This window comes from Protopterus annectens, chromosome 3.part1 (assembly GCF_019279795.1).
Source record: "Protopterus annectens isolate FY-2018-M chromosome 3.part1, PAN1.0, whole genome shotgun sequence".
Classification (NCBI taxonomy): domain Eukaryota; kingdom Metazoa; phylum Chordata; order Ceratodontiformes; family Protopteridae; genus Protopterus; species Protopterus annectens.
Window position 1 is genome coordinate 507832837 of NC_056732.1, and position 26626 is coordinate 507859462.

The window sequence follows — 26626 nt, forward strand, 5'->3', positions numbered from 1 at the left end:
TCATCCATTCTAGAATTATTGGCTAAGCTTTTTAATGAGGGAGCAGCTGCAGCAATCATTAAGAGTCCAATTAGCAGCAATCTCTAATTTTCATATTTGGAATGAGAGACCTAATGTTGTGTCTCAAACTATCAAAAGCTTTTTTGAGAGGCATGAACTGAAGATCACCAATAAAACCACTCCTTCCACCATGGAATCCTAATTTTGTTTTGTCCCGCATAATTCTTCCTTTTGAACCTGCATCATCTTGTAGCTTAAAATTTCTGTCTTCGAAATCATCCGCTAGAAGAGGTTTCACTATGCACAAACTCTTTTCTACCAAAAGTATGTTCAGAATTCAATCTAAACTATCAATCTATAGATCTGCCAGTGTTTTTGCCCAAATATGGCAATAAGGCAGCGTACACTGTTCACCAGCTTGATGTTCATAGACTAATACGTTTCTATTTGCACAGAACAAAGGCATACAGAAAATCCGACCAGCTTTTTGTTTCCTTTTCAAATAATAAAGGACTTCCAGTAACAAAAACTACTTTGTCCAGATGGTTATCAGATTGTATCTCCGTTACTTATCAATCAACAAGCAAACAGCTGCCAGGCAAAGTAAACGTGCATTCTATAAGAGCTGTTTCAACTTCTCAAGCCTTTAGGGTAAAGTTACCCATATATACTGTTTGTGCAGCAGCAACGTGGGCAAGGCCTCGTACATTTATCACTCATTACAAAGTAGATTTGGCCTTCAGGGACAGGGCCTCCTTTGGGTCCACTGTTCTGAAGAATATTCTCCTGTGAGTCACTCAGGAAAGATGGTGCCAGGGACGCTGTCCCATCCGTATAGAATGAAGACGAGATAGGACAACTTCACATAAAGAAGTTATGTACCCACCATTATGTTCCATGTGAGTTGTCCAACTCGTCTTCATTCGTACATCTCACCCTCCTTCCCCCAGCCTTTGATTCTGAAGGATCGAGAGGTTTCTAGTGGTACAAATGCTATGCTTTGATCCTCTCGTCTTCTTGGCTTCTAAAGTAATTCTGTGTGTCTGTGTGTAATTATATGTACATTTTTATTAATGTGTGTATTAAAGTACATCACCAAACAAGCTCTAAGGAAGGCACTAGAGCATCATGGGATAGGGAATAAGCCATGAGCTGGTTGGAGACCTCTAGCTTTAGTAAGTGGCCGAGTCGGTACAGAGGATCGGTTCTGAACTCATCAGTATAGAATGAAGATGAGATGGACAACTCGCATGGAAAATTATGGTGAGCACATAACTTCTTTTTTGCTGCTGTAAACAGCGAGAACAGAAAACTAATGTATTTCATGTGATGAGTAGTTTAGTTTAATTCCCATACTAAAACAAGTTACTGTTTTATGTTTAGATAAGTGAAAATGACTGAGCTACAAGGTCAGACCCTTAATGAAGAGAAGCCTTTGCTGTCCGATAAGGATGCGGTAAGTGGCCTGTTTAATCACTTCAAAGCATTTGAGTGCTTTTTTCAATATAGGTGCATTAGGCCAAAAAGCTCTTTTTTTTTTTTTCTAGTTACATGCTAGTAAAATGGTAAACAAAACCTATAGAACCAGGACAGTGTCCTGTAGAGGATGAAGAGAGAAATTTGTACACTGTTTGGTCCTCCTGATAACCAAGAAGTTCACAAGTCATATAAAGGCGAGTTAGCTCATTTTACTATATGGCTGGGCTACTGACAATAGGACAAGATCCCTTTTTATCACCTGTATTCTCTCTGAGACTTTAGATTTCAGGGCTGAGCTGTTTGTTGTGAAAGTATGATCTGAAGTTGTTGTTTTCATTGGTTCTTCAACCTGGGGGTTCTTGGGGTTCTTTGATCTGACTTTGTTGTATACCAAAGCTGTAGAATCTGAAATCTGAGCTGCTCCCCTAACCATAATGCTCTGCGCTCCCCTCATTCCCCCCCAGATCTCATTTGCAATACTTCTGCTAGCACCGGGATTTCTCTTCTCTGGTGGCTCCAATCAAAGGACCTAGAATAGGGTCAACTGTTCATCTTTCCAAGGCCATAATGACTATGGACACTTCCTAGTTTGGGTGAGGGGGGGGCATTATCTGGGGCAGACAGTCCAAGGTACATGGCCCCCTCTAGAGACCAATTTGCATTATAAATGTCCTGGAGATAAGAATGGTGCTTCTTGCATTGCAAGCCCTTCAATCCTCTGTTCCGACAGGGCCATTGCAGTTCAGACAGACAACAGGTCAGTGGTCTGGTACATCAACAAATTGGGAGGAACTAAGTCTTACCCTTGTGTTGAGAACCCACGAGGTTGTGGCAATGGGTGATCTCTCTTCCAACCACTTTCTAGTAGCGACGCTTATTCGGGGAGAAGTCAAACATTGTGGTGGACAGGCTCGGCAGAACCATTCTGATGCCTAATGAGTGGTCTCCAGATACTTCAGTGGCAAATATGATCGTCCAGAAATGGGATCAACCTTGCTGCAATGTCTTCGCATCTCCTTCCAACACCAAGTACAGTGAGATGTTCATCGTGTTTCACTGGTGCAGTCATTACTCTTGGGTTATCCTGCTGGCTGGCTACCCACAGTCTGCCTGAATTCCAAAGTCCTGGTCTGGCGGCGGTTGCTGTCGCCTCTTCCCTGACGTCAGTGTGCCAGGGGTATAAAAGATGCAGCCGACGCCATTTTCTTCAGTCTTTCGTGCTGCACGGTGCCCAAAGCAAAAGCAGTTCGCAAGTGCCGGTTGGCCAACTCCTGAGGTTTTCTAAATCAAATTTCAGATCCGAAGTCTTCATTAAAGATAAGTAGATCCGAAGTCTTCATTAAAGGTAAGTACCCCGTTGGGGAAACTTTTTTTTTTTTTTGCTCCAGACCGGTGTCAGAAAAAGTTAACAATTGTATTTCTTGTGGGAAGCAAATACCTCATAAGGATTTTCACTCTTACTGTATTCCTTGCCTAGGCCCTGACCACGATGTTGCTGGTTGTCGGTTTTGTGCTAGATTTAACCAACGCACTATAAAGCGTCGGTACGATTTTGCCTTTCATTACTCCGGCCGAAGATTCAATTATACTATGCCGTCGAAACAACAGACGACCAGAATTTCTAAAAAAAACGCAAGGATAAAGACAAGGACAGGCATCAGAGGTCCAAAACTGACTATGAGGCTTCCGCTAAGCTAGTCGTCGGTTTTCAGTGAGGCACTTTTGCAGCCCCTGACGCCCGCTACCTCAGAGCCACAGGCCGCTTCTGACTCCCACGTGGAGCTGACTGGGCCTCTGGAAACTCAAGGTATTGGATCCTCGGAAACTATTCCCTCAGATGGGTCTGGAGCCGCTGTGCAGGCATTGGCTTCTGAAGGTGTTTTCAGACCAACTCAGTTATATGTAAAGCCATCTTCAGCTTCCAAGCCAAAGACTAACTAAAGCAGCTCTAAAGACAAAGAAACAAGTACAGCATTCTCCAGGACAGTGTTCCAATACAGCTCCAGGTGATGGCCAGTTGAAAAAAACTCCAGCGCAAACAGGAACAAGTGAAAAGCGTTTATTTTAAATAAGAAACAACAACGTAAAAACAAATAAAACACTGAAATCCACTAAGCGCTTTTGCCCGAAAAGGAATCGGGCATCATCAGAGTGAGACAAATAGTAAACCAACCAGCTAATATAGGTTTCAAAAAAACGCCCATTAATCCAAACCTATCAAAATGAAGTAAACGCTCGATGTCATTAATGACAACACCTTTTTTAAAAAAGAAGAAAAGCACACACAACGCAACTTTTTCTTACCCTTATAAATATCCTTGTAGGTTCCAAAAAATAAAAATAATAATAATGAAGCTTAAGGTAAAATAATGTAATGTAAAGTAATGAAAAATGAAATAAAATAAAATGTAATTTATAATCGAAGAAGTGTATGTGTACACATAGTTCAAAGTTGATCAAATCTATTTAAGTAAATAAATCAATAGAATAAATAAATAGATAAGTGAGTGAATGAATAAGTAAATAAGTAAATACATAGGTTATAGTATTATGTTAAAATTAAAATAGTTGAATAGTTAATTAGTTAACATATAAATAATTGTTTGAATAAATGTATATATAAATGAATACATAAATATCTACATATGTAAAATTCAAGCTGTCCTCATAACAAGCTTGTGAAATTTATAATATTTGTATATAACTATATAAAATATTAAATAGTAATAATAGTACTAAAGTGCAAAAAATACAGGTTATATAGATATATTAATGTGTTAAAATGTCCAATTTAAACAAAGAGATCTATGCTTTAAAATGCTTGCCATAGAAATATACTTATTTATACCTGGGGGTCTGGATGCATTTAATCTCAACTGCCACAAGGTCTCCATCTCTAATAGTCTTAACATCACCGCTTCTATCATTATCAGGTATCCTATCAATAATAAAAAAATAAAAATTTGCTAAAATTAACACAAGTCAAACTATGTAAATAAAGGGAGTTGGTAGTCTTTTTGTTCCTAATGTCCCTAACATGTTCAAGGATTCTTAACCTTAGTTTCCTAATGGTCTTCCCTACATAGAAACTAGGGCAACTTAAACAAGTAGCAATGTAGATGACCCTCCTAGTGTTGCAATTACAATGGCCAGGACATTTTAATAGTCCTATAAAAATTCATAACTGACACATATGGACCATTGTTGATGAACTTGCATACACTACAGGAACCACATTTGCTCATAGATGAACTTTTATAGGCCCCATTGTTTGAATTGTCTCTTTCTAACAATTCCCTCAAACTCGGCCCCCTACTGTATGTTATAGTTGGTGTTTTGCCTATAACTTGTATGGTTTCCTTGTCCATCGTGTATAGCCAAGTATTGTATCCGAATGGCCATTAAAAGGCAAAATTGTAGCTTTCCTGTGTTTTTCAGGAACAAAAGTAAAAATATCTTTGTTCAGATCATTATTATAGGTTCATAGGTTCATACTAGGCTATCTGCCCTAGGGCATTTATAAGCCTAGCCAGAGTGTGTGTGGCTTTCACCACCCCTTAGGATGAGAATACTATACCCATTAATTTGCTGTGCCTCTGTCCAGCAGTGATACAGAGATGATTCCCGGGGTAAACCTACGATCTCCCATCCACTCGTCAAGATTTCTCTTGAACAGAGTCAGTGAGGGGCTCTGCCTCACATGGACTGGGATTCTGTTCCATAGTGTAGGGAGTCTCTGGGTGATGAATCTGTCCCTCCAGCACGTCCTATTTATATCCGTGTTGAGGTTTAAGTCTCTTGCTCTCGTGGCTCTGGTGGATTTGGATTTTTGAGGTGGAGCATGTCCATTAATTCCGGGTTGGACATGGCCTTGTATGTCAGGCACAGATCACCTCCGAGCAGACGGTATGCACTGAATAGAGCTGGAGTTTCTTCAGTCGGGCATCGATGACATATGTTTGAGCCCCTTTATCCTTTTGGTGAGGAACTTTTGGGGTCTTTCCAACTGCTGCAGGTGTCGGGTAAGGTACATTCGAATGGGGCGTTGTACTCAATCATTGGTCTGATAAGTGAAGAGTACAGGGTACAATGACCTCTCCTGATCTGGATGTGAATCCCTTCATGATCAGGTGGGCAATGTAGAAGGTCTTCCTAACCACTTTGGCAATGTGAGTGTCAAAAGAGAGGTTACTGTCAACTTGGGTCCCCAGGTCCCTGATAACTTCTTCCGTGTTTAATGGATTACCACCTATGTGGTAATTAGGGGTTACCTTGTTTTTCCCAAAGGGTATGACTATACATTTTTTGGCATTTAGCTTAAGGCCATGGCTCTGGCACCAGTTATCCATTTCTATGAGACCTTTCTGGAGGATGTCTGTGTCTGATGGAGTGTCAGTTATGGTGCCCAGTTTGCAGTCATCTGCAAACTTTGTCAACCACAATTCCCCTATGTTTGCCTGCACTTCAGAAAAATAAATGCCGAACAAGAGGGGGCCCAGGACTGAGCCCTGTGGGACACAGCTCGTGACCGGCTTAGAGTCTGACATGGCACCAGCAACTCTAACCCTGTGTGTTCTGTCCTTGAGCCAGTTTGCAACCCATCTTGTGACATATGGGTTTACATCTAAGCTGGTGAGCTTTTCTATGATGCCCGAGTGGGGTATTGTGTCGAACGCTTTTGCTAGGTCAAGGTAGGCTGTGTGAACTGCCTTACCCTCATCAATGGCCTTAGTGACTGTTTTGAAAAAGTCGACCAAGTTCAAGAGGCAGGATCTGCCCTTGACAAAGCCAAATTGGGTAGGATCCAGTGTCTGTAGGTCCCCAATGTCTTAGAGTTCCATTATGATCCTCTCCATAGCTTTGCAGACAAGGCTTGTCAAGCTTATGGGGCGGTAATTTCCAGGGTCCGTAGAAGCACTGCCTTTGTGGAGTGGGACCACAGTTGCCATACGCCATTCTTTGGGTACGTATCCTGTAGTAAGGCTAAGATTAAACAGCAGCCTTATGTGTGGGTTTAGTTCCTCATTGAGTTCGTGTAGCACACATCCGGGGACACCGTCCGGTCCCATTGATGCTGTGTTTTTTGCTTTAGAGAGAGCAGCTCTCACCTGGGCATCTGAGATGTTTGGGAGGGGGGAGGGAGGGGAGAAATTTGCACCGAACCTGTTTGCCAGGCTTAAGGCTTATTAACCTTAGATAAGCCACCCTTCAGTATTTGCCTAAAAGTTACATGTCTTTTGGCATCAACTTCATTCTTAATTTTATCTAAAAGATCTAAAGGGTAACCTCTTTGTCTAAACATATCCATTAACACTTTTGTTTCATTAGCATAGTGATGGTCAGTACTAATAAGTCTAGATAGTCTTACCGTCTGACCCTTGAAAACCTTTCTTTTTTGAAACGATGGGTGACAACTCTGAAAATGTAAAAAAACATTTGAGTAAGTTTCTTTACGGAATATACTTGACTCAATAGTTCACCTTGTTCATCTTTAAAATGTAATAAAATATCTAAATAATTACAAAGATGTCCATGTACCTTAAATGTGAATTTCAAAAAATTCGTAGTGTTAAGGTAATCAATAAAAGTAGAAATCAAATCTATTGGGCCCATCCAAAAAATCAGTATGTCGTCCAAAAATCTAAGGTATAATTTCATGTGTTGCATAAATGGTGATGAAAATACCTTATCTAGTTCCCTTTGTGCCAATACCAAATTGGCATAGATAGGTGCACATTTTGCCCCCATGGCAACTCCCGTTACCTGTTTGTACAGTTCACCTTCAAAAGCCAAGAAGTTATTAGTTAAAATAAGTTCCATAAGGTCAACCATAAGAGATCTTTTGACAGAATGTAACCCACCTCTGTTGTTCAAACAAGATCTAAATAAATTGAGGCCTTCTAACTGGGGTATAACCGAAAAAAGATTAACATCAGTGGTGACCATAGTGGGCAAGTCATCAAAATGTTGCTGTCTAATGACGTCTAGGCAGTGCCAAGAGTCACGCAAAATGTGTGGGGAAAAAATTAACAATGTTTTTAAAGTGGAAATCAACATATGATGCCATGGCTTCAGTTTTAGACCCTTTGGCTGAAACAATTGGGTGGAAAGGTGGGTTGTTCTGGCATTTATGGATCTTGGGAATGCCAAAGATTGTGGGTGTCACAGGGTGATCTACTTGTAAGTAGTGATGTTCGTCTTGATCTATAACCCCTTCCACAACCCATTCGTACAAAAGCCAATCAATTTTAGAATATGCCATGTGCATCTCATTAAGTGATATCCTCTGATAAGTGTTAACATCATTAAGTACAATGTTTTTTTCTGTTAGAATAATCAATAGCAGACATAATAACCACACCCCCACCTTTATCCGGTTTCATGACCCTGTAATTGTTTGAGGTAGTCAATTGCCTCAAACAAAACTTTTCACCAGTGGTCATGTTGTCTGGAAAATTGTCATTCAGTTTACTCAACCTCCTAAACTGAGCTTCACACATATGTGGATGCACGGGTGGGTTGGGGGAATAAAGGTACATTTTCTTTTAGGCCCTAATGATTGTTCATAACACAAATTATGATTTTTAAAAAGATACATTTGTAAATTCAACTGTCTAGTGTACAGTCTAAGGTTAACCAATAGTTTCGCTATATCATTCCTAAAACTAGGTACAAAGGTAAAACCTTTTCCAAATAGTGACAATTGATTACAATTTCACTGATTTGGAGTGGACTGACAAAGACACACATTGTTACTTTTCACCAAAGTACACATCAATTCACTCTCCAAACTAAAACAAGGTCCAATGGAGTCAATAGTACAACAAGAGGAGTTGTCAAAAAAATGTCCAGAAAAAGAAGTGTTCAAATCATGAGTAGTAAAAATATTATCTGGGCTTTCCCCAGGAGGTGGTGGTGGTGAAACTAAGGTCTGTAGTTAGTGGGACCACCTCCTCCTGTTGTTGTAGAAACTTTGTGGTTGACCTCTCCACGATGGTTGTCCCCTGGGGTACTGATTGCGTTCGCGAATACGTTCTGAATGCCTCAGTGGGGGAGGATCTAAAAAAAACCCCATTCTCGTTAAAATCATTAGAGTCAGTCACAAAGTCATCAGTAGTGTGCTCGTTAGTAACTCTATTCTGACCAGGAGAGTCAACAGTACGAGCAAGTACAGGAGAACCCAACCCCCCCCCCCCACCCACCGGGGGTTATAAAGCTGTGAGCCCTTTTAAATTCTTTGAAGTGAGAATATGCTTGGTGGGTAGCGTAATCTTCGCTATCCCTATTAAGCTTAAAATATTTGGTGTTTAGACCATTGCTCACAAAATTGTCAACTTTGTTTAGCACGTTCTCATATTTAAGTTTATTGATCTCAAAACAAAAGATCCTTAGTAATATTGTTGTTCATTTCACCTAGTTCTTTCTTCAAAGAATCAAGCGTTTTGTTATTGTTGGAAATAATAATATTCATCAATTCCAAACCCATCCGGTCAAAAAAATCAAGCAAATCTTTAAACCCTTCGGTCCCAGCTAAGAAACCATTCGGTAGTTTGAACATTCTCAAGCCCTTCGGCACTTGTTTAAGATCTACGGACCTAGCCAAAAAAACATTGTCCATTTGCAAAGATTTGAATTTTTTTTAAGTTTAAATTCAAAATTGGATAATTGTGATTTAAAAGTACCTGGTCCAGACACACGCCTCCTTCGAACCTGCCAATCAGTATCCAAAGGATTTAAAAAGGCTTGCAGCCCGTCGTTGGTAGCGATTCTGTTGTTAGACAAAGAATTGAAACCATTAGGTAAAGGATTGACACCATTAGAAGGTCCACTAGAGCCCATATCGTTTAGGGCCGTGTTCGCTACATGCGTAGATACTCCTTGTTCCCTGGAAGCAGGCGGAGTATGTAGAGTGTATAAATCCACTTGAGAGTCAGTGAGCATTACTTGCAAGTCTGCTGACGGTGGTTCCTGCACAGAGATCTCTGGTAAAGAGACCTTGGCGTCCATTCTCTTCTCACAAAGTAAATTGATAAGCTGGTTGATAATCTGAACATATTGTATCATTAGGTGTTCCATGTTGCCGGTATAGTAACAAGCCAAAAACCAATGAACCACCGGTGGACAACAAACGAAAAAGACAGCAAACCAGTAAGTGTTCCAATACAGCTCCAGGTGATGGCCAGTTGAAAAAAAACTCCAGCGCAAACAGGAACAAGTGAAAAGCGTTTATTTTAAATAAGAAAGAACAACGTAAAAACAAATAAAACACTGAAATCCACTAAGCGCTTTCGCCTGAAAAGGAATCAGCATCATCAGAGTGTTGAGACAAATAGTAAACCAACCAGCTAATGTAGGTTCTCCAGGACAGGCTTCTATGTTTAAAAAAAAAAATGCTCAAAGTGGCCGAATACCTTGTTACTTTGATCAGGGGTTCCCATCCCCCTCCTGATAAGAGGCCTAGGCAAGAGACAGAATATGAATCTTCAGATCAGGTTTCCATTTCCTCTGATTCCTCCTCTGATCAGGAATACTCTCTTCCTCCCTATGAGGATTCTGATGCTGAAGAATCTATTCCTTCAGCTTCTCCTCCAGAAGATTTTTCCTTTGGGGAAACCCTGCATACCATGAGGGAGCACTTTCATTGGGAGAGCCAGGATTACTCAGAATCTAAGAAAAGGCTCAGAGATTTTCTTTTACTTCCTCAGCACAGGCCCCTTGCTATTCCCCCTGTGCTGGACATTGTAGATTATGTTTTTTTCAGAGTCCGGCCTGTCTCCAGACTCTATATACCCCCTGCACCGGTTAAGCCAGACAGATACTACAGGGCCCAGATTCCCATAAATTTCTTTATAAGGACCCTGCTGCTGACCCAGAAACCATTTGTCAGGGTCCTAAGGGAGTCAAAGCTTCCACTGCTAAAAACCCTGTCCCTTCTGATAGGGATTCTAGGGCACTGGACAGATGGGGGGAAAAAAGTTTAAACTTCTGCTACTTTGGCAGTAAGGGCCTTAAATTGTCAATTTCATATGCTTAAATATCAGCAGTACCTAACGTCAGTATTAAAACAGAAATTGTTGACTTGACTCTGAATGTCCTGAAAACAAAGAAATGCAGGATTTATTGCATGCAGCTGAACAAGTGGGAAAACATACTTTGCAATGTGGTTTTGATTCTTTGGAGGCCTCTTGTAGGGCCACTGTAACCGGTTCTGTGATTAGGAGGCATGCTTGGTTAAAGGAACAGAATCTGCTTGATCATGTTAAAGCAAAATTATTAGATGCTCCATTACAGTATGATACTTTATTTGGTGTTAAGGCAGAAGAGGTGTTGAAGAAAATGGAGGATAAAGCGAAATCTATGCAGACAGTTAAGGATTTCTTACAGGTACAGCCACCTAGATTTAGCAGGAACTGGCCTTCAAAAAAAAATTGGTCCTTTCCAGTGTCAAGACGCCCTAGAGGCAGATCCCAGCCCCAAGGCTCATACAGGCCTAAACATGGGGTGCGTCTACCTCCAAAAGCAGAGAAGACAAATCTCAGCCTTGTAGGAAACCGTCCCAGTGACTTATCTCTACCAGTGCTAAGCACTTAACTTTTAGAAGCTCCCTTAGGGGGAAAACTGGCACTTTTTTCACAAAACTGGCACATGATCACTCAGGACAAATGGGTCTTGAATATAGTGTCTCAGGGCTACAGGTTCCACTTTCACATCCTGCCAAAGGCAAGAGGCATGTCAGACCTGCCACACAATCAATGGGCAGAGGCACAAACGTAAGTTTCATCCCTCATGGACATGGGGGCCATTCACCAAGTACCACTACAGGAGCAGGGACAAGGATTTTACTCACGACTTTTCTTGGTACCCAGAAAGGACAAAGCCTGGAGACCAAGACTGGACCTGTCTATTCTAAACACTTTTCTGGACGTTCCAAAATTCAAAATGTTGACTCTGCAGCAGCTTCTGCCCATGCTGAGCAAGAAGGCTTGGCTTGTAACTTTGGACCTAAAAGAGGCATACCTGCATGTTCCAATCGGACAATCTTGCAAGAAGATACCTCAGATTCATAGCTGGATCAATGCACTACCAATTCTCTGCACTGCCCTTTGGCTTATCTACTGCACCCAGGGTCTTCACAAAATGCCTGGCACCAGTAATTGCTTTTTGCAGACAGAGGAATTCAAATATATCCCTACTTGGATGACTGCCTTATTCAAGCAGAGAACAAGGACATTGTACTAAAACATCTGGCGTTTGTCAAAAGATTACTAATTTGCCTAGGGTACACAGTAAACGAAAATAAATCAAAACCAGTACCCTCTCAAGAGATAATATTCCTGGGTGCAAGCTTAAATACAGCTGCCCAGATGGCTTATCTCACGCCAGACAAACAAAGGCAACTGACGTCTTACTTCGAAATGTTGGCAACAAAAACCCGGTTATCTGCAAGAAAAATTCTGCAGGCTTTGGGCTTCATGGCATCCTGCATTCTGTTAATTCCATATGCAAGACTGCATATGAGGAAACTACAATGGTATCTAAAGTGTTTGGACTCAACATTGCCACAGCCTGGAAAAATCGATTACATTCATTCCCTGCCTGCAACAGGAGTTTCGATGGTGGGCTCCGGTCTGTCACCACAACAAGGGACAGCCTTTCACTTTACCCACTGCCAGGCAGACAATTAACAGATGCGTCAGATTATGCCTGGGGTCCCACATGGGAGGAAAATGTATTCAGGGCACATGGCCCACAAGCCAAATGCATCTTCATATCAATCTAAAAGAAATGCTGGCTGTACAAAATGCACTGACAGCTTTCAAGGATCTCCTTCATCCAGGACAACTGCTGATAAAGACTGACAATACTACAGTCATGTGGTACATAAACAAGCAGGGAGGCATGCATTCCTACCCCCTTTGCAGACAAGCCATGGTTTTGTGGAACACAGCACTGACTTATCAAGTAAACCTGCAAGCTCAATCTACCAGGAAAGACAAATACTCTGGCAGACGAACTAAGCAGAAACCTCATGGATCCTCACGAGTGGAAACTAGATCCACAAATCTTCAGCATAATAACAAGGAAATGGGGACGCCCAGACATCTATTTGCCTCCCCTCACAACTGCCAACTACAGAGATTCTGCACAAGGACTTATCACAAGCTAGCATGGAAAGTGGATGCGGTGTCATTCAGCTGGAAAAACCTTACAGTATATGCCTTTCCTCCATTACCTCTCCTCCCCAAGGTACTCCTAAAGGTCAGACGAGAAGCCAAAAATGATCCTGATTGCCCCAGACTGGCCACGCCAGCACTGGTACCCAGTCCTAAAGAGTTTGTCTCAGAGGCCCAGCCTGGACATTGCCTCAAATTCCTCATTTACTGACCCAACAGAACAATCCGATACTGCACAGCCAACTCAAAACCTTAAATCTGGCTGCATGGCGGATAATGTAACCATTCAGAACACACCTCTCTCCAAAGCAGTTATGGAGGTTATTCTGGAGGCCAGGAGGCCCAGCACCAGAAAATCATATGCAGAAAAGTGGAAGAGATTCCGTGCTTGGAACCAGGCACAAGGAATTGACATGCTTGTACCAAATATTCCTCAGATTTTACAATACTTGACTGAGATGTTGGACAAAGGCCTATCCTTTTAATCTATTAAAATTCATGCCTCTGCCATTTCAGCTCATTACAATATGGACCCACCTATTTTTTTCACATCCTCCTACTAAGGCAGTACCTCAGAGGGGCCAAGAACATAAGACCACCAAGAAGAGCACCAATACCTGCTTGGGACCTCAATTTTGTCTTGGAAAAACTCACACTGCCTCCTTTTGAGCCCGCTAATACAGGTGAGATAAAATTCTTATGGAAAACAGCTCTGCTCTTAGCAATAACTTCAGCAAGAAGAGTCTGAGTTACAGGCACTAATGGTGGTTGAACCTTTTAAATTTTCCATCCGGACAGGGTATCTCTGAGGACAAACCCAACATTTATACCCAAGGTAGTGTCCAGTGTGGCTCTTAATCAAACAATTAATTTGCCTACCTTTTATCCGAACCCACAGAATAAGGGGGAGAGACTTCTGCATTCTTTGGACATACACAGACAGCTACGCTTCTACTTGGACAAAACTAAAGCTTTTAGAAAATCTGAGCAACTTAGTGGCATATGCTTAAGGAAAAGCAATCTCAAAGCAGACTATTTCCAAATGGATAGCCCACTACATTTGTTTCTGCTATTCTCAACATGGCAAATCGGTGCCTAAGGGCTTCAGGCCACACTCACCCAGAGCAGCAGCTACTTCAGCAGCCTTCCTTAGAGGAGTACAAACTAAGGACATTTTGGAGGTTGCAACTTGGACTTCAGTGCACACCTTTACAAAGCACTACCACTTACCTCTTTACTCTAAATCCAGAGCAGGCTTCGCCACTGCAGTTCTGCAGGGCCTCATAGCCACTCCTAATTTTATTTAGGCCCAGCCACCCAACCTCAGCTTTGGGATTCAACCCAAGAGGTAATGACTGCAACAGTGAAACACGATGAACATAGTACAGTTGTGTACCTACCATAAATGTAGATGTTGAGTATATTCACTGTTGCAGTCCAGGTTACCCACCCACCATTCCCCCTTTTCGTTGCTGGGACTTATCTGCACTTCTCTATTCTATACAACCTATGTGGTGTATTTGCTTGTAGATGAAGAGTATGCTTTATTTTAGTGCATGCTTTTTTATTGGCATATATTTTTAGCCTACCCTTCTGGGGGCACCTGACATCTGGGGCAAGAAAAACTGAAGAAAATGGCGTCGGCTGCATATTTTATACCCCTGGCACACTGACGTCAGGGAAGAGGCAACCGCAACCGACGCCAGACCAGGACTTTGGAATTCAGGCTGACTGCAGGTAGCCTGCCAGCAGAATAACCCAAGAGTAATGACTGCAACAGTGAATACACTCTAACATCTACATTTATGGTAGGTACACAACTGTACTTTCTTTGCCCTGATCCCTCTTCAGGGACAGTCACCAAGAGACGTGATTGTCTATGCGTGGCCTCCCGGTCTGCTTTATGCCTATCCTCCTCTTCGTCTTATTCCCAGATTTCTTCAGAAAGCTCAGAGGTTGAAATGCAAAGTAATCCTCATTGCTCCCTTTTGGCTTTGACAGGTATGGTTTCCTTTCCTTTGATCTCACCTGGTTTGTCCACTGTGGGCTCTGGATCCCTCTCCAGATCTTTTCTCCCATCCATCGGGACACCCTCACCCAGATCTTTTGAGCCTGAAAGTGTGACCCTTGGTTATTCCAATTCCAATGATGGCTTGTACTCCCGGGCTTTTATCCCCAGTTAGGAAGTTTCTGATTGCATTGCACAAACCATCCACTAGGAAAATATACAAATAGCAAGTGGAAGAGGTTCTCCATTTGGGCTCATCAAAACCAACTGGATCCCTATACACCATCTATTCCTGCTGTACTAGATTTGTTGACATCCATTTTTCGTAATAGAGATAGCTTCTCTACTGTTAAGAAGTGATTGGCAGCCATTTCCAACTTTCACAGTGGGGAAATTCATTCTCTTTGGCCCCATCTAAGTTGTGCAAGGCCTTTCTAAAAGGTACTTTTCTTCACCCTCCTAATAAGGATCCCACTCTGCCTTGGGACCTTACTCTGGTTTTGCCAGCTCTAGTTGCGCCTTCTTTGGTTTTGCAAGCTCTAGTTGCACCTCCTTTGAGCTTTCTGCTAAAGTTGATTTAAAGTATTTGTCCTGGAAGACTGCCTTTTTAGTGGCCATCACTTCAGCTGAGAGAGTATCTGAACTACAGGCTTTACCGTGTAAGCCTCCATCTTTCACAAGAACAGGGTTACATTGCATACCAATTCTTCTGCCCAAAGTTGCTTCTGAGGCTAATATAAATCAGGTTATTAATCTCTCAGTATTCTTTCTTAATTACAAAACAAAGGATAGCATCAGTTTTGTATGCTGGGTGTACGTAGGCATACATTTTTATTTGGACAGAACCAAAACATTTCAGAAAGTCTTAGCAGCTTTTCGTATCCTTCTCAAAGGCCATATTGGGAAAACCAGTTTCCATGGTGACTGTAGCCAAGTGGATCACAAACTGCATTGCACTTTTGCATTCCATTAAGGGAATTTGTTACCTTTATTGGGTTAAGGTCCACTGTACTAGGTTTGTGTCGACTGCGTCAGCCTTTTGGTCTAAACTTCCCATTGATAATATTTGTGCAGCTGCTACATGGTCAAACCCTCATCCCTCATACCTGTATATTTTTTTATAAGTTGGACATATTTCCAGGAACAGGGCCGGGCATCCTTTGGTTCTGCTGTGCTCTGAATATCCTTCCATGAGGGCCTCCCAAGAATTCTGTAGCTGGGGACTCTCCCACAGCTTGAACAAATGGAAACCACTTCAGATAAAGTATTTACTTGGCATAACATTCCATCTGAGTTGTTGGTTTTTCATTTGTTCTTCAACCTTCCCTTCCTCCATGCCCCTGCCTTTCTTTGTAGGCTGTAGTGGATTTGTATATAATTGCTACTTTCCTATTTTGAGCTCCTGAAGTACTTTTTTTTTTTTTTTCCTGGCTCCCTCTGCACATATGTAATAGAGCCTTATAAGTAAAGATACTGCATATACAGCAGAGCATTATGGCTAGGGGAGGAGCTCAGATTTTGGATCCTAGAGCTTTACTATACGGCCAAGTCTGCTCTGATCCACACATCTGAACCTACAGGTTGATGAACAAATGAAAAAAAGTGTTGTGGTAAGTACATGACTTTTGTCTTTTTTTTTTTTTTTCTCCAGCTGTCTTAATTTCATACTGGACTGCACTCTTCTCCCTTGATATGCAGAGCCTTCTTAAATGGCACTTGCCTTTCTGGAGTGTGCCCACTTTCTGGAGTGTGCCCACTTGGTATTTGTACTTGATGCTGGAGAGGTGAATAATTCTCACTGCTGCTGTAACATTTCTGGCTATATGGGTTGTATCTTTCCTAGGATACAACAACCAGCCAGCTTCACAAAGTCTGGCTGTGTCGGACATCTTCACTCTGACTGCTGATTTCTCTTGTCTGAGATGCCCAGTCAACAGTCAAGAGTTAACACCTTGAGAGGAAGCGGTGCTGAGGCTCCACAAGAGCAGCAGTCTGCCTTGAAGCTCCATTGCTTCATTTCTGGCAGATAAAACCTCCACAGGGGAGCCCTTCTACATGGAAATTGTTGCCTTTGTAAGAAAATATAACTATTTTATTTGGTGTCAAAGTGGTGTTTCCCATTTAAGAAACCCAGTATTTTTTCACAATACTGGAAGTTTCCTGTCAAGGATTACTATTTTTAGTTAAGGTTTATTTTTGGATGGGGGGGGGGGGGGGTGCTATTTTTTGGGAAAGTGTACCAATTTTTTTTGTTTATTTGTGAGAATTTTAAGGGTCGTGAAGTTTTTTAAATGAACAGAAAATGTCTGGCATGTTTTTGCTGCTTGCGTACTTTAATGTGGTGTTCTTTCTATCAGCATACATTGTAGACAAGTGCTTTATTTCTGACAAGGAATTTTTGTATTTTTTTTCTGCCCCTTTTACAGAAAAAAGGACTGCAGGGATAAGCTTGTGTACTTTTTATTACTTGTGTGTCAACTTAACTTCCGAACAACTTGTTCTAGCACTGCTTGCTGGTATTCAAACCTTGTTCTCAGCTGCTGCATGGATACTTTCTCTGGTCCTACTGTCTCTTCTCTTGCTGTGCATTGAGAAGAAGAAACAATGCAGTAAAGAGGCCTTGCTGTAACTACAGGCACAGACCGTGCTGCAGCAGTTAGTGAGTGAAGCTGTAGTATTCAACCAGTGTTTCTTAGACCAGTCTCTCTTCTCCAGGTTCCTCTAGTGTGTATTCCTTTCAACCACTATGGATTGGGTTTCAACCAATGCCCTCTGCAGCTGCTTCAGTGTGTATTTCAGGCATGGGGAGAACTGTCATCTTTGGGTTTGGGAGATCACTTGACATGGCTGAAGTGCCATCTCCTGTTTGTCTTCTTCCAAGGTATTACCTGTAAAGAAAAACTGGTTAAACATTGTCTAAAAACATGGTATCTGTAAAGATGATTTTTTTACCTTAGCAAAGCAATTATAACAACATATACTTGAGGGCAATGTCACTAAAGAAATTCCTGAAGAAAATGTCAGAGTACTTCTGACATTGAGAAAGACAGGGTTTCTCCTGTAGATTATCAGGTCCATAACTGTGAGTGTTTTTCGCGTTTCACTGTTGCAGTCATCATATTTGAGTTATCCCTGCCAGGGTAGACCTCGGCCGGCCCAAATAGCAGAAGCTTAGTATTTCTGTGTCAGTTGCTGTTGCTTCAGGACTAATGTCCGGTCGTCAGTAGTATAAAGTAAGGCAGCCAACGCCATTACATCAGTCTTTCTTGCCGTGGAGCCCGAAGCAGTTCGCATGAGTGCCGGTCAGCCGCTACCTGAGTTTCATCTTCCAAATTGAAGCTGAAGTCTTCTAAAGCTAAGTACCCATTTGGGGATCCTTTTTTCTTGCTCTAACTGATGTCAGAAAAAGTTAATCGTCTTGCCTGTGGAAAGCAAATACCACACCAAGACTTTCATTTTTACTGTGTCACGTGCTTAGGCCCAGACCACGACGTTCCACACTGTCGCTTTTGTACTTTGTTTAATGCCAGAACTACATGTCGTTGGGCCCTTGTTGTAGCTAGATGTTTTTGCTTACAGCAGATCTTCTCAGAAAAAGGATAAAGACAGAGACGGACCGCACAGGTCCAAACCTACTGATGACACTTCCGTTAAACTAGTAGTCAGTTCTCCGGTCCTCATTGAGGCACTTTCCCAACCCATTATGCCCGCTTCTGTGGATTTGCAGGCTGCTACCGAGACCTTTTCGTATGCCGCAAAACTCTTCAACTAAGGATCCTGTGGTTGTCTCTACCAACTTCCAAGGAAGTACTTCGTACTACCGATTCTTGACACAAACCAACAATTTCTTTCGTGTCTACTGTTTTTTCGAAAACTACTGACTTTCTAAGGCCCCGGTACGAACCACACCTAAGAAATCGACCACCCAGGGTATGAACTACACCTAAGAAATCGACGACCCAATCTCCGGCACGTGCTTCCTTGCCTCAGTCTCAAATGCTTAAAATGGTGGAAGACCTTATCATGCTGATCAGGGGAAACCAAGCTACCCATTCCAAAAGGAAAAGAGATCTGTCCCCTGTAGTTTTGTCTGAACAAGAGTCTGATGACTCTGATGCATCTGAATATGAAGACATGCAACCCCTCTCTACTTATGAGGGTTCTGATGCAGAGGAATCCATTCCTTCAGCCTCTCCACCCGAGGACTTTTCCTTTGGGGAAGCCCTTCATACCTTAAGAGAGCATTTCCAGTGGGAATGTCAGGACTACCCTCAGTCTAAAAAGAGAATCAGAGAATTCTTAAGAGCTTCCACAGCACAGGCCCCTGGCCATTCCCCCAGTCCTGGATGTTGTGGACGATGTTTTCCTGGAATCCATTTTGACTCCTTGACACCCTCCCTCCTGCTCCCAGAAAGCCTGACTGGTATAGGAGTCCCTGACTCTCACAAATTTCTTTTTAAAAAATCCTACTGCTGACCCTGAGGTAATTTCTCAGGGGTCTAAAGGAATTAAAGCCACCTCTGCTAAGAATCCCATCCCCTCGGATAGGGATTCCTGAGCACTACAGATGGGGTAAAAAAGTATACACTTCTGCTACTCTTGCTATCAGAGCACTAAATCGTCAGTTCCATATGCTGAAATTTCAGCAACATACCATGGAACTCCTCAAACAAAAAAGTGTCTTCTTTTCCTGCTTGTGCATAATCTAGAGTTACAAGAATGAATGCATTCTGCAAGTCAAGTAACTAAGCACACCTTACACTGTGGTTTTTGCAGGGCAGCAGTCATCAGTTCTGTCCTTAGAAGGCATGCTTGGCTTAAGGAGCAGCCCTTGGCAGACCATGTCAAATCTAAATTACTGGATGCCCCCTTGCACAAAGACAACGTATTTGGCACCAAGGCAGAGGAGGTCTTAAAAAAGATGGAAGAAAAAGCTAAATCTGTGCAGACGATTAAGGATTTCCTACAGGTTCGGCCAACTAGGTTCAGCAGGCATTGCCCCTCCAAGCACTGGTCCTTTCCTGCCGTCAGTTCAGCCCAGACCCTGGGGGAAGCAGACCCCCCCCCCCCACTCAAGACAGCAGCCACAGGGAATGCAGAGATCAAAGCAGTGGAGTTCCTCCACTTCAGAACCAGGGAGTTCTAAACCACTCCTCACGATAAGAACTCACAATGACTCTCTTCCCCCACCCCCTCCCTCTGCCCATCTGCACTTGCCCCAAGAGGAAAACTCTCCTTCCATGCAAGCACCTGGGCCACCATTACCAATGACCGCTGGGTCCTCAATATAGTGTTCCAGGGATGCATATTTTCATTCCACACTCTCTTCCAACCCCAAAAGAGTTCCCAGATCTAACACCAAGCCAGTGGGCAGAGGGAAAAAGCAAGTCCTTTCCCTGCTCTCTGAGGTTAATAGAGCATGTTCCTGTAGAACAGATAGGCTAAGGTTTCTACTCCAGACTTTTTCTGATACCCAGAAGAGAGGGCACCTGGTTGCCCCATCCCCGCTCTATCATTTCTAAACACTTTCCTGGTGATAACAAAATTTAAAATGCTCACCCTCCAGTAACTCCTACCCATGCTTACAAAGAATGCTTGGCTAGCCACCCTAGACTTAAAAGGCCTACCTCCACATTTCTATCAGGGAATCCTGCAGGAAATATCTACGTTTCAGGGCAGGATCTCTGCACTTAAGTTCTCTGTGCTTTCCTTTGGCTTATCTACTGCTCCCAGAGTTTTCACAAAATGTCTGGCTCCCACCATTGCCTTTTACTGACAAAGGAATATCCAAATTTACCCATACTTTGACTGCCTAATTCAGGCAGTCAGTCAGGAAAAGCTGATTAAACACCTGCCTTTGTAAAGTCCCTGCTGACCTCCCTAGGCTACACTATCAATGAAAAGAAATCCAAACTAGTACCCACCCAAAGGATTATATTCATGGGAGCAAGCCTGGACACAGCATTCCAGATGGAATTCCTTACACTAGAAAAGCAAACTTACCTGACAGCCGCCTTCTGTCAACTAGCCACCAGACCCCAGTTATCTGCAAGGAAAATCCTGCAAGCTCTGGGGATCATGACATCTTGCATTTTACTCATTCCGTATGCCAAACTGCATATGAAGAAACTACAGTGGTACCTAAATAGCCTTTGGTGTCAACACTCTCAAGACATGGAAACTCTCATACCAGTGATACCTTGCTTAAGGAAAGACTTTCTTTGTTGGGCAGCAACACGCTCCCACAACAAGGGACTACCTTTCTCGCCAACCCCCGCTGCCCAGACCCTCGCCACAGACGCATCAGACTATGCATGGGGTGCACACCTGGACGGCAGGTGCATACAGGGCCAATGGAGCCCACAGCAAATCCATCTGCACATAACCAAAAAGAGATGTTAGCTGTCCACCCATTGACGGCTTTCAAGCCCTTTCTCTTCCCAGGGGCTCTCCTGATCAAAACAAGCAACACTGTGATGTGGTGTATTAGCAAGCAGGGAGGAACTCTCTCCTACCCTCTATGCAGGCTGGCCATGACCCTTTGGCACACAGCCTCTGCCATGCAACTCCACCTGTTAGCACAATTCCTGCCAGGCTTTCTAAACTGTCTGGCAGACCACTTGAGCATAAATCTTCTGGACCCGCATGAGTGGCAGCTAGACCAAAGAACCTTATCACTGATAATTCAGAAATGGGGCAGCCCGAAGGTCGACCTCTTTGCCACCCACACCAACCATCAGCTCAAAAATTTGTGCACCAGGGAGCATCACTACATGGCTTGAAAAGTGGATGCCCTATCCTTCCCCTGGGTCAATCTCTCAGTCTATGCATTTCCCCCACTACCTCTCATCACCAGGGTACTGCTCAAAATTAGGGAGGAAAAACCAAGGACAATTCTGATTGCTCCAGACTGGCCTCACCAGCACTGGTACCCACTGCTGTGCAGCCTGTCAACAATGCCACCATGGCATCTCCTACAGACCCAAATCCTCCTGACCCAGAGGGAAGGAGAATTCATGCATCCCCAATTGCAGACCCTCAACTTGGCAGCCTGGCTTATTCCCTGACCTCTGATCAGTCTGCCAACCTCAGTAAACAGGTTCTAGACGTTCTACATGAGGCTAGATGCCCTAGCACTAGAAAGTCTTATGCTGACAAATGGAAAAGGTTCTGCACCTGTATTCAGGCTAAGGGAGCTGATACGGCACAGCCCTCCCTACCTCTCATCCTGGATTACCTAGCTGACCTGCTACACAGTGGTCTCTCCTTTTCCTCTATTAAAATTCATGCCTCTGCTATCTCTGCTCATTTCCACACTGAGCACCCCTTTTCTCGCACCCTGTGATCAAATGGTTCCCAAGAGGGGCTAGCAACTTGAGGCCACCCAGAAGAGCACCCACCCCAGCTTGGGACCTAAACTTTGTGTTGCAAAAGCTTACCCTGCCCCCCCCCCCCCTTTGAACTAGCATCTTCAGCAGAGTTAAAATATATCTCCTAGAAGACTGCTTTTCTTCTGGCCATCACTTCAGCCAGAAGAGTCTCCGTGCTACAAGCACTCATGGCTGTAGAACACTTCATCATCTTCCATGCTGACAGGGTGTCCCTCAGAACTAACCCATCTTTTATGCTCAAAGTGGTGTCTGGTTCCAATGTATTCATTTGCCCACCTTTTTCTCTTGCCCACAAAACAAGGGGGAAAGTATCTTGCACTCTCTAGATGTGCACAGACCGCTCATATTCTATCTAGACAGGACTAAGTCATTCAGAAAGACTGATCAATTACTGGCCAGCTTTGCTGCAGGGGCAGAGGGCAAAGCCATCTCAAGACAAACCATTTACAAATGGGTAGTGCACTGCATCCATTTCTGTTGGGGTGAGGACTCACTTCACCAGAGCAGCCTCCATCTCAGCAGCTTTTCTCGGAGTCCCCACCAGGGACATCCTGGAGACTGCCGCCTGGACATCTGTTCACACTTTCACCGAACATTACCACCTGCATGTCTTCTCCAAATTGACTGCCTCCATCCTTTTCCTCAGCTTTGGGGAATCAACCCACATGTGATGTCTGAAAACAGTGAAACACAAAGAACATAGTACAGTTGTGTACACTTACCACAAATGTAGATGTTAGTGTATTCACTGTTGGAGTACTGGTTTCCCTCCATCTCTCTGCTTATATGGAACTTTTTGGTATTTACTTTCTACTGGTGGGGTTCTTCCACCATATCCTGGCTCCCACTTGGGGGCTCTTGACAGTTAAGAAAAACTGATGTAATGGTGTCAGCTGCCTTACTTTTATACTACTGATGTCAGTCCTGAAGCGACTGCAACCGACGCAGAAATACTAAACCTCTGGTATTCGTGCCGGCCAAGGGCTACCCTGGCAGGGATAACCCAAATGTAATGACTGCAACAGTGAATACACTCGGAACATCTACATTTATGTTAAGTGTAAACCACTGTACTTTCTGAGGAAACATTGTCCCTCTCCCAACTTCTTTTGTAGGAATTTTTCCGGGATAAATGAGGCATTTATATTGGAACAAATGGGTGCTCCCTCTGAACTGAGGAGATGTAATATGTTATGTTACAAGTGAATATGCCTCATTCTACACCCATCGCTCCCACTTTGCCAATATTATAATATGATATATTTAACACTGCTTTAATAATCGTAACGCATTGTTTAGTCCCAACTAGAATGTATAAATTGCCTACAAATGAATGCACTTTTTTTGTTGTCTCATCTTGTATCCAATTCAGATGCTGTCTCTGTATCTTTGCCAGCCGGGAACAGACTGTTTGGCCACACTGAGGGGTTGGTATTGACTAAGAAAGCAAGGTATTGGATGTATTTAGTAAGATGAGGTAGAGTGGAAGAGGAGAAAATTATCAAATTCGTAACTACCAGGCACATGTATGGAAGCTTATTCTGTTTTGTGCAGACAGTCTGAGGGAGTACTCTGCCTCACTTTGCTTGAGGGAGTACTCTGCCTCACTTTGCTTCATGAGGATATCTCCTCTCTGAATTCTGTTTTGTAATCTTTCACAAGTATGTAAACATGCTTTGAAGAGTGTGAATGATTGTGCAAATAATGTGCCTGGGCCACTGATACTGCTACGCAGGCATACCTCCTCAAAACTGTATGTAACCAAATGTTTGTGGATGAAGTAAAGTCCTGGATTTAAAACTCCATTTTAGGTAAGGAGGTTTTGTTTTGACCCTTCTGTTTGAAAGAGGCATTTAATTTGGGGCGGGGGGGGGGGGGGTTTCAAGCTCCCCATACAAATTTACTAAATCCTGTTTTAAAAAGCTAAACAAGCAATTCCTGCCACCTCAAGAAAACTGTAAGCAAAAAAAAAGCTGTCGGGAGGGGGACAATAAGGAGCAAGGATTATTCCCAAAAAGGGACAGTCTAATGTTTAAGAATGACTGACTGACTTTTGCCAACATTCAATCCCCTATCTCTCTAAATCTGTCCAGAAATTAATTGTTTACATTCCCCTTTGACAACAGATCATGTCAGACTCTTGGGTGTTGAGGGTTACAGTTGACAGTGGTACACATACCTCCTTCAAGAGAAACTTAATTCCTCGCCAAATTCCAAGCCAAACAGACTTTTCTCCTCCGGTTCTTCAACATTTAGTCACCCTTATAGTCATAGAAGTTGTGCTTGTACATCAAAGAGGCGAGTTTATATTCCAAGGTGTTTCTTCTTCCAAAGATAGTTTTTATGGAGACCAGTTCTCTGTCTTTCTCATACAGATTGAGAAAGGAAAGTAGCAAAATTCAAAATGCTGACTCTTAACTTCTCATCCCTTTGAGTGTTAATCATATCATAGATCAAGAAAATTCTCAGATAATGTCTTTGGTCACGTTATCAGCTCTCTGCCTTACCCTTTGGGTTACGTGCAGCTCCAAGGGTGTTCTTATTTATACAACTTTGATATCTTTGTGGAGTTTTTCCCGGATGACAAGAGTACTTAACATGGGTTTGATCTTTTCTTGCTAATCTGGGATTCCTAAATGTACAAAAATCCTAATTGACTCTGTCACACAGGGTTATGTTTCTGAGCTGCCGTATAGAGACTTCTCCGCAAAAGACTTGCCTTACACAGGAAAAGTTAGATTTTTATTTGGAAACTTTCCTGAACTTCTGCAATCACTGTCTGAATTCTGTAAGGGAATACCTCATGATTTTAGGGGTCATAGCTTATTTGATTCTCATGATTTCTCTTGCTAGGTTACATGTGAGAAAAAATTCAGTAGTTTGTAGAGAAAAAATGGACCTAACATCATCATCCTCTGGAATTTGATTCCAATTTGGGCTTGGGGAAACTGTCCAGGTCTCTCATTCTCTACTCGGAAACATTCTTCATCATCATCGACCCCTTTTATTTATTTTATTTTATTTATTTAATTTTTTTTTAAACATTGGATCAGGGTGTCATGTTAACTGTCGCCATCTCTCGATTTCAGTACCACACTCCTGCCTTCTCCGACACTCATGCCTGCCTGTCGCAGATCTTCTCTCACTCAGTTGATCCACCCCTTGTTTTCTCTTACTTTCTTCGTGTCTGTCCCAAATCTTCACCATATTGTCTCCTGCTTTTCTGCACATGTGCCCGAATCACAGAAATCTGTTTTCTTTGATCTTCTCTTCAGTTGGAGCTACTTTGGCTTCTGCTATGTCCTCATTTCTTTCTGTCCCACAGTGTGCATTCTACCACCCTTCTCATGCACTTCTCTTGTTCTCATCTGCTCTGCCTTTACTGCCCAGGTTTCTGTACTACATCTCCAGCTGGCTGCATCTCCTCTGATTCTAGCTTTGACCTCTGAAGTCGCACTTTCCTTCTCATCAACCATCCCTCCAAGATACTTGAAGCTGTTAACCTGTTTCATTATCTTCCCTTCTAGCTCAGTTCTCAGTTTCTTCTGATTTTCCCCAATTTGCTGCATAGCCTGCACTAATTCTGCCAGTGTTTCTGGGACTTTGAACCACTGCAGTACTGCCCAAATTAGCTTTCTTTGGACCTTGTCATATCTTCTCTCCAAATCTAGGAATGCCTAGTTGGACTCTTGTAGCTAATTCTCAACTGTCTGTCTCGCTGCAAACATCTGGTCAGTTGGGCTGCATTCTGATATAAATGCGAACTGCTCTTCTCCCATCTTTCTTCTATTGTGTGTATCCATTTATCAGTCTACCCAGAACTTTCATGCAATGTGACAGCAGTTTGTCTGTACTGCCCACAGTTGTGGATGTCCCCTTTGTTCTTGTACACAAGCGCAAGTATGCTTGTTCTCCAGTCGTCTAGGATATGCTTTTCTGTACTCACTGCTATGAGTAGCCTAAGGAGCAGATGTTCATCGTGTTTCACTGTTGCAGTCATTACACTTGGGTTATCCTGCTGGTAGGCTACCCGCAGTCGGCCTGAATTCCAAAGTCCTGGTCTGGCATCGGTTGCTGTCACCTCTTCCCTGATGTCAGTGCGCCAGGGGTATATAAGATGCAGCTGACACCATTTTCTTCAGTCTTTCTTGCCGTGCGGTGCCCGAAGCAAAAGCAGTTCACAAGTCCCGGTCGCCGACTCCAGTTCTGAAATTCTGTTTTTGAAATTCGGTTTTGAAAATCTCATAAGTCTTCAGTAAAGCTAAGTACCCCGTTGGGGAAACTTTTTCTTGTTCCAGACCGATGTCCGTAAAAGTTAACAATTGTATTTCTTGTGGGGAAGCAAATGCCTCAAGGATTTTCACTCTTACTGTATTCCTTGCCTAGGCCCTGACCACGACGTTGCTAGTTGTCTGTTTTGTGCTAGATTCAACCAACACACTAAGTGTCTGTTTGATTTTGCTTTACATTACTTTGGCTGAAGGTTTAACTACATAATGCCGTTGGAACAACCAACGACCGGAATTCATAAAAATCGCAAAGACAAAGAAAAGGACAGGCATCCGAGGTCCAAA

General features: G+C 42.8%; 1 protein-coding gene across 1 annotated transcript in view; it reads left to right on the forward strand.

Moving 5' to 3' along the window:
* The window catches only part of NDRG1 (N-myc downstream regulated 1), an 896718-nt gene that overhangs the window by 92145 nt on the left and 777947 nt on the right, over positions 1-26626 (forward strand). The window contains exon 2 of the mRNA XM_044066941.1: positions 1384-1456. Within this exon, the coding sequence (XP_043922876.1) occupies positions 1394-1456 (63 nt within the window). The 5' untranslated portion in view covers positions 1384-1393. The remainder of the gene's footprint in view (positions 1-1383; positions 1457-26626) is intronic.